The following is a 9,169-nucleotide window of genomic DNA, read 5'->3' as shown; positions in this document are numbered from 1 at the left end:
GGAGCTCGCCGGCGGAGCTGCCGCCTACCACGCCGCTCAACCTGTCGTGCTCGCCGCTGGCGGCGCCGGCGGTGGCCGGCCGCTTCACGCTGAAGATCCCCAGCGTGCCGGGCGCGCCGGCGCCGCCCGACGACAACGGCACCGACGTCTCGCCGCGCCTCGAGTCCGATGACGGTGGGTTGCCGGACGACGCGTGGTGTAGACGCGGCGGCCGAAGCTGCTTCGGCGCGCCGTGATGGTCGATCGACGTCGGCGGTGCGCCTGGCAGCTGAGTGGCCGGGCCGAGCCTGCAGCCGGTGGTTCCCGGACACTAAGGCGAATGGAAAAAGTTGAGCGACACAAAGTCCGACGGGATAATTGTTGACGGGGAAAGAAATTCGAAAGGGATGGCCATCAAATCCGCCATGTGGTAGGATGAAGAATCGAAAGGGATAAAACTGGAAACGGAATGAGTCGAGAGTCAGAATGTCGACATGGATGTAGGTGAACTCGGATGAGTGAGATACTAGTGGGGAACCTAACTAGTACATAACTCTTCCCAATTAGCGATGATCTGCCATGAAGATTGCGAAGGTTTCTGTAGCGCCGAACGTAACGTCAAGGCTCCATATGCCAAGCTGATCCTCGAAATAGTCTGTACCTGTGCGGCTGGCGTGTACTAAACGCGTGTGATTTGCTGTCCGGCCGTTGTCACCGAACGGGCGTTTGCTGCCGTTTGTCGACAGGCTCCTGGCTGGAGTGGGAGCAGAAGGAGAGCCGCAGCAAGCCGGCCAGTCCGCCTTCGGTGTCTGCAAACGTCTCCCCTCCAGGTGGGGCACCGGTCCTCTTGTATATTCGCTCCCATGCAGTGGTCACGACAGTTGCGCAAAGGTGGGGCGGGCTAAGGCTTGGTGCATGTATGCTTATATATATATATATATACACACACATATACATGCACCAGGATATCACAAATCTCTCTCTCTCTCTCTCTCTCTCTCTCTCTCTCTCTCTCTCTCTCTCTCTCTCTCTCTCTCTCTCTCTCTCTCTCTCTCTCTCTCTCTCTCTCTCTCTCTCTCTCTCTCTCTCTCCCCTCTTTCGCCGTTAGTCTACGTGATTATGTTATAGCTACGAGATCAGCGCCAATGATGTGGCGGCAAGCTTTTCAAGATGTCGAGCATTGTCAAGATGTTCATCTTGGCTGTTTTTTTCAATCTGTTACGAGTGCACGCTATATATGTTTTAAGCTGCACTTACGCGCATCGAGAGATCACATCAGAAGTAGGATTATTTTATGTTTTTTTACAAAGTCACCACGAGTTCATGCTCTTGTCTCTCAAGAGACTCTGGTATTGCGAATGTTCATCGCATTTGAACTTTAAATATGCTTTATCATTCAGGTTGGCTTACTAGGTCAGTATCATCTGTATCATGTGAGAATATTACTTACCATGTCCATTGTACGAACCTCACGGACGTACCGGGTATTCAGCTTTTGCGCGTCCCAGTGATCAATACACGGTGCTGATGGGAGCGGCGGAACACGGCGGTTCAACCGAGATATTACGATGGCCGTTCTATCCCAGCGTCAGAGTAGAACGAAATTTGCCGGCTGGCATCGATGGTCATTACAAGTGGAGAACTATTTCCTAACTTCCTGCACCTAAACAATTTATTTCAAACCTGCACTCAGCGTGACTTATGCGTTCAGCTCCGGACGAAATTGTCGATGCGTAGTGATGCTAAGATCTTGTGGTCTGCATGATCGTAAGCTGTCACTAAAATTGTATGATGATTTTGGCATTTATTGCACTATGGTCCACTTCTGCGAGTCGGACTGCGATGTCTCCCCCCATTACTGTGTGCGCTCTCCATAATGGTGCGTTTATAAAGGCGAGGGTGCTCATGTAGCCAATGCGAGGACTGCACAGCGTTTTATTAAGGTCTTTGCCCTCATTGTTGAGCTTCTCTGCTGTGCCTCCATCGTAGGCCTTAGATATCTCTTTTGATGTTCCCTTCCCTTTCCTCGCATTTCCGCTCCATGCGCTGTGGTAATGCAAAGCTCGGTTCCCATGTCCAGAGGCTTCAGAGAGGCGGCGTTCAGTGGTGCTGGACGCCAGTTACAATTTATTTTCGGAATTACTGAAAGCTGTTTGCCCGGACGTGTCCGCTGCCTGCTCTCGTTATGCACGCCCATTTCCTATGCCATTTGTGCCCCCGCAGTGACGCGAGCGGCGTGCGCTCGTGTTTGGTTGGCCTAAGCGGTCCGACGGCACCGTCTCGTTCCTTGTTTGATCTCTGGTACGCTTGTTTGTATTGGAAATGCCTCGAGGCCGGACAGCCGCCGCGAAAGGATAAACAGGGACTATCCCCGCACGGTAACCCAGCACGCAAAATCTCACCGCATATCCAGGTTCAACAGCCAAACAACCATGCACAACACCGATAAAATAAACAACCAGTCACTAAGAAATAATTAGGAAACGAGCCACCTTAGCTCCCAGAATGTGACCAAACCAGATTTGCGATTGTTTCACGCCACCGCACAGTCATACCAAGCGTGTGGAAAAAATTACTGAAATCAATACGTTGTGAAAAGTTGTTGGCTTACACCACGAGTATCAAGCTCAAAATCTTCCTCGCTCCAGTAGGTCAGAGCACCTGCCTCCCAACCAGCGCACTCGTGGCGTGGTGGGTTCGAGTCGCGTTAGGCGCTCGCTGTTTGCTCTTGGCAGGTGTGGCCTGCGGCCGGTGGCGGCGGCCGCGTTATGCAGATCGGGTGACGTTAGAAGAGAGACCGTGCGGAGCATTGAGGCACCAATGTTAGACGTTCGCCACCAAAGTCTGCCGTTGACCTGGCCTCGCACTAAGGGTGGTTGGGCTCAGGGCTCACTCAAACATTGCTGAAGGGTGGGATCTGATCCCAGAAATTCATGCATTGAAGTCCAGATTAGATGCTAAATGCGGTCCTTATCTCATGAAGTCGGAGAGCGGTGTGTGTGTTTTCTGATCCACAGTCGAAAACTTGCTTCCTCTTCCGTGAGAATTCATACGCGGAGCACCGGGTGATGTCCACCACTTGTATTGCACGTTCTCAGTTTCACGCTACATCGGGCTCGCGAAGAAGTTGCAGAAAAGCAGCAAACGAACTAGGTATATGTAAAGGTCTTCTTTGTAGATGGTGAGCTGTCCAAACATGGACCAATGCCGCTGTGCGATCGCGCGTTCTGTATGCCTTGGGTTGGCGTGAGCTTGTGGTCCGAAGCAAGTGCCAGCAACTGGGGAGACCCCTATATGTTAAGCTGGGGGAGGATATGCTGTCTGTGCATGTGTTAGCGGAATGAAAGGAAAATGCAGACGGAGGGACAAGGTATGTAGTGTATCAGTTAGCCTCTGCCTGGCGATATTTGCTGTAGGAGAAACAACGCTCGAAATTGCCTTAACGAGCGCTTTGATGATGCGTATTGGAGAGTGCACACACCACTATGCGAAAACATCGTACACCGACATGCAGCAATTGACCAAAGTACAAGAATCTCAATTTTATGTGATAAATTTCAGCAACATGTGAAAAGAACGCGGGCCTCCAAATATTAGAATCGCAAGACATTGGTTAACTTCATCTAATGCTGAACAGCCATATATATATATATATATATATATATATATATATATATATATATATATACATATAGGTTAAAGTCATCGTTATGGTTTTGTATAAACAGACATCGGCTGAATCGCCTGTGTTTCGGGCAGCCCTTAGCAGGACCGTGTATTGGGTGCTCGGACGTGATAAGTTGAATGCACGGTATGCTCGCGAGTTTGTACAATGGTCGTGGTGTCTGATGTTCTTGGTAAGTAATGCTCCAGCCTGATGCTCGGCAAGGAACGTGCTACCGTCCGGCTTAACCGCCTGCGTTTAGTGCAGCCCTCAGAATAGAATCGGGTAGGTGTGTTTAGAAATGGGGGCTCAGATGACTTATTCTTTGGATCGCTTTGTAGTGACAGTGTCAGCGTAGATTCCAAGCCTTTTGCGGATTAACTTGTCTCGGTTTAAAATGTGCTTGCTTTTGTTTTGCGTTCCATAAGTTACGTTGCGCATGGGGTAGGGGTATAAGAGTAGTTTAAGGGGTATAAGGGGTATAAGGTAGGGGTATAAGAGTAGTAACAACATTCGTTCACGGGCCGAAACGTTTCCATCGAAACAGTTGGCAGACATATTGTCATTTGCTGATTCATCGTTTAGTTATTGACGGATACATTTCGCCGCTGTTTTCAAAGCATTATGCTTCACATAGCGTGTGAGCGACCATAGCCGACCTCCGGTTGAATGGTGTATCTTGATCGTGGAATGCCCGATGGCGCTGTATTTTTATCGTCGGCTCAGGCATGAAGATACGACGAACTGGTTAGCGGCATTCGGTGAACCATTTAACTGGTAATTGGATTGGTCTTGGCGCTGGAACTAAAAAGTGTGTTTGAAGGTCTCATTGTGGCCGTTCCGGACGTTCTGAATCCAAGCCTGCACTTGCTTTGTCGCTGGTAATTGATGTATTTCCGTAGTGGAGCGTCTTTGCAGGTTGACTATTTGCTTTCTTAAGGAAACCTTAACGGAAACTTTGCCGTGAAAACGGCTGTATGAAATGGTTTCAAACGTTTGAATACCATTTGTTCACTGCTGTTTGTCGAATGTGCGAGAAGGCCTTAGTATCAGTCTTTCCAGCTTATCTGGAAGTCCTTCCAGTCGTGCCAAACCTTTCGCGTAAAAAGACAGCGTTGACATCGCTGTTCAAGGATGAGGTAAGGAGACGGGTAGTTTCTGAATGTTTTCTGGTCCGGATGATTCTGGGGAACGCACAAGTGTTCTGCTCCTTGTTGGTGGGTGCATCATGTTGTGGATAGGCTGGAGTTTTCTCAGTTCTCTAAAGGTATCGCACTGAAGGCAAAATACCACCTTGTGCTTTTCTGGAATTGACAGTTTGACTCGGTTTTCGTGCCAACTTGTTGTTTTCTTTAATCGTCATGGGAGGGAGGAGGCCGACTTAAGTCCGCAGGGGAAACATTGCTGGGACTGGATATCAAACGAAAAGTGTCTGTATCTAACATGCTTGATGTTCAGTGCGATTGGATTGACCTCAAAATGGGAGGATGGCGTTCTGGGGCCAGTAGGAGTCCCCTCAACGGTGCAGTAGGAGTCCCCTCAACGGTGCAGTAGGAGTCCCCTCAACGGTGCAGTATAAGACACCTGTGCATGGAGTGCAGGCATTGCTAGCATTGTTTCATGATATCGCTTGTTGATCGGACGTTCGTGACACGAATGAACATGTTGCGTTTTACGAATGGACGTATAAGGTTTTGAGGATATGCCTGCAGGCATTGCTAGCATCGTTTCATGACATCGCTTGTTGATCGGACGTTCGTGACACGAATGGACATGTTACGTTTTACGAATGGACGTATAAGGTTTTGAGGATATGCGTGACAAGCAAATGGAACGGCGCGGAATTAAGGACACTTTTGGTCGTCGTTCTGCGTGATCGCATCCATTTTTGGAACTGACGTGTTCATTTTGGAGCCTAGAACAACCCGTGGTAAGACAACAGTGATGTGGCGTCATCCAACTTTTGCAGCTGTGCACTTCACTTCTACGATGTCGCAAAATACTCATCGTGCACGACTGTAAGATACTTCGGATTAGCGGCCTAGCTCAGAAAAAGTTAAAAACAAGACAAACCTCACGGATATTTCGGGCCATCTGTTCGACTTTTTCGACGATATACTCCACGCACGCCCGATTTCATACCACGCAAAATGTCTGCGTATGTTTTGGAATCCGTATGCATTTTGGTCGCATCGGAGGCCATATGCCATTCCTCTTATATTTGATTTGACAAAGCAGACTGAGGTGTTTGTTTAAACTGCGAAAAAAAACTGCAAAGTTAGTGAGGGAATTAAATTAACCGGTGAAGCGGGCCAGCATCACAGCGCTTTTTGGGAGGCTCACGTCAATTTAAAAACATATTTTTATGTGCCACTGGTTAATTGCCGAAATTATTTGAATCGCGTGAACTTTGGTCGCGGGTTGTACCAATTCACGTACCTTATTTCCAGAGCGCGTGCCGTAGCTGCCAAAATGGGATATGTTTGCACCACAAACATGCGAGCATTACTGTAGCATCGACATTGTTGGACGCTGACGCGGGGTCAACTCTATGTGATGGTCTGCTCTAATCGATTGGCCAAGTTTCTGAATGCTGTACATGCAGTCAAGTCAGATAGGGTTGGGAAGGGGTCGTAAGTTTAGATGTGTGCTGTTCACCCGAAGCTCGCGTGTTGCTAGTTTAGCTTTTCTGTGGTTCTAGCTCTGTATATTAGTTAACATCGTGATTGATTCATATTTACATGTGTGTACCTGATCTGTTTGGGTAGATGTGAATGCATTCTACAGTCTCAGTACCGAACCCCGTTGTCGAGACATCTTCGAAAGCCCGTACCGATCTGCATTATGGTGAAAGACTGCATTTGAAGACCACACGAGATTGACTGCTCCGGAAATCATGCCACAACTCCGGCGTCATCGCGATCAGTTAGGTATTATGTCCTTGGCTTTGCCTTATGCATGCCCTTACCCTCGTTGGTCGCATCTGTTGCCCGCTGTCTATCACCGCACTACAAATTGGATGCGCTAAATCGCTTTATTTATTCTGCTGTCCGCGTGATCATTACGGGCAAAGCTCTGCATCAGGAATGGTGGCTCAGTGGCAAAACCCCTTGTCACATGAACTCATCACTAACGTGATGGCTTCACACAGACAACGCTACTGCACTAACTGCGATAAGTGAAAATAATGTTGTGCTTTGCATGGTCACTACAAAAGCGAAACTTACACATTACTAATATTCGCATTTTTTTTCCTTTGCAGGGCTTGCTCTCAATGCAACTTCCTGCGCCTCTTCGCGCCTCCTTTTGTGCTACGCCTGCCTGCGATGTACTCTTGTCTAACTGCATTGCCTTGCGTTGTGGCTGAATACACGCAGTACGAAAATGGCATTTTCTTAATCCAGCACTTGTCAATTGCATCCGCACTACAATGCAGCCGTGCTGGTGGACTGCAGGTAATAAACGGCATGCGTTCGATGTGTTCCAGATGGGGGCAACGCGGAAGGCGGACCGGTATGGAAGAGTTTGCTTCCAAAGCCAAACCGACGCATGCTGCCCGTCAAGTGTCCGGAATGCAGTAAGCTGATAAGCAACGCCTACAACCTGCGTGTGCACATGGACCTGCACAAGCACCTGACGTACGTCTGCTCCATCTGTTCGACGCCGACCCGTTCGCGCGATACGCTCCGCAAGCACATCACCAACATACACAAGGTGAAGGGCGAAGCTCTGCGAGAGATGCTGGACCACGGCATCGTCTCGTCGGAGGGACCCGGCCCGCAGGTGGCCGCTGCGGACGAGTTGAAGGGCCGGCTGAAGCAGGAGGAGCTGACGGCCGACGAGAGCGGCGAGGCGTCGCCGTCGGCGATGGACGCGGACGTCGTTGCGCCTGCGGCTGTCAACAACTGCTGAGCGGCAGAAGTAGTGCGGTTAACCTGAAGCCCTGCAGCCACCCTCCCCGGCAGCTAGTTGCTAGTCGTGGCGGTAGCGGCGCCTTGAACACGAGCCATCGACCCTAGTCACGATACATTCCTAGTCTTCCGCAAGTGAGCCTCCCGGCCGGTAGACGTCCGGCCCAGTACACGTCCACGTCAGGTATGAAGCCATAGGTAACGTGTTTTGACATTCCCTAGTGCCCGAGTGACCATTCCTTCAGCGAACCAGTACCCATTCCCTCTGGCACCTGATGTAGCCCTGTAGTTGAGGCCCGAGGTGCAGGCCCCAGGCGTCCCGCTCAATGGCTCCTTGCAGCTGCCAGTCACAGACCGGCAGTGTCGTGTATTTATTCGTACCCTATACGGGGCTTTGATATCCTATCATAGCAGAATCGTGTGTATAAAGTTTTGATTTGCCGTTTTTCATTGGGGAATTGTGTGATTTGTTCTAGTCCATATGCAATCAAAAGACAGCCTATGATGGCTAACTGTCGTTGATTGTTGAGTAGTTGTCGTTTTGCATGACGTTACCTAATTGAGCCTGCACATTGGTTTTACTGAATTGCATCAGCGATTGTGTTGTCCGACTCTTTACAAAAAGTGTCTGTCGCCTATAGGGATGCATTGGTCCTCATGTTCGACAGATTCGCCGGCTGCTGTTATGTTTTTTTGTTTGTTTTGGAACCTGAACAATGAGACTGTTACATTTCGGACGATTAGTGTGTAGGTAGGGGTATTTGTGCAGTGTGTGAAGTTTTGCTGTGTCGTCTGTCTAGTCATTTGTAATTGTTAGCTTTCAAAAATGGAAGTAAGTATGTATCTACGTCGAAAATTACGCATGGAGCATCGTTTGCAAACGTGATCTCTCTCCGCCCCCCATCGCTCCGAGTCTTTGTATGGACTCGTCGGTCGTCACACCATGGCGGTGTTGGTGGATCCGTCTCCTCGTCCTGCCGCCATAACCCCTGTGCCTCGACACGGTGTGTTCAGTTAATTAGTGAACCATGCTGCGTCGCTCCACATCGCCATTGTAATCAAGTCTTCATTTAATATGGGTTGTGATTGCCTGCCCGATTCTGACACTCCTGTAGCTGCAGCTCAAACCAACGGTGGCCTTAAGATGTGCCTTATGCGTTTGGCGGTTTGATAGGAGTACAAACGTCTGGAACCAATGCTGCTGATGACCTTGACCTGATGTTGATGCTGACGGCCTGCTGATGGCACGCCTTTGCGTTGCGGGAAGCGCTGGTCAGTTGTGCGTTGGGTGCACCGTTTTCCCTTGAACCTGACTGGTCTGGGCGACGAAACCCTAGTTGTTGATCACTGCGTAGGGCTTCCAAGTTAGACAAAATAGTTGCATGTCTTCCTTGCGCGTTTGTGAAGCCGTTTATTGCCGTCGTGCAACAGGCCAATAGCGAATGTTTGCCATACGCGCCACGCACCAAAATTTTAGTTTCGCCGCTGGTTGAATGAGTATACCGGGGCATATCCCAACAATGAATACTGTTGATCTTTAAGTAGATCCTATATTTGATTTGCGCTGCGCGCGGCCCAGTGCCGTTTGGGGAAGCTTGTGGCATCGCATTTGAGT

At 49.5% G+C, this 9,169-nt stretch overlaps 1 protein-coding gene across 1 annotated transcript; it reads left to right on the top strand.

Annotated features, from left to right (window-relative positions):
* On the top strand, positions 1-9,030 carry LOC119113224 (uncharacterized). Its single transcript, XM_037237576.1, has 3 exons — positions 1-174; positions 726-809; positions 7,131-9,030. Exon 3 carries the CDS (start codon positions 7,193-7,195, stop codon positions 7,553-7,555), a length of 363 nt encoding a protein of 120 aa, XP_037093471.1. The 5' UTR covers positions 1-174; positions 726-809; positions 7,131-7,192; the 3' UTR covers positions 7,556-9,030.
* Positions 9,031-9,169: the final 139 nt, after the last annotated feature.

The sequence above is a fragment of the Pollicipes pollicipes genome, unplaced genomic scaffold (genome assembly GCF_011947565.3).
Source record: "Pollicipes pollicipes isolate AB1234 unplaced genomic scaffold, Ppol_2.1 Scaffold_7261;HRSCAF=8764_pilon_pilon_pilon, whole genome shotgun sequence".
NCBI lineage: Eukaryota > Metazoa > Arthropoda > Thecostraca > Pollicipedomorpha > Pollicipedidae > Pollicipes > Pollicipes pollicipes.
The sequence above is the reverse complement of the archived record's forward strand: the minus strand, read 5'-3'. Positions and strand labels throughout refer to the sequence as shown.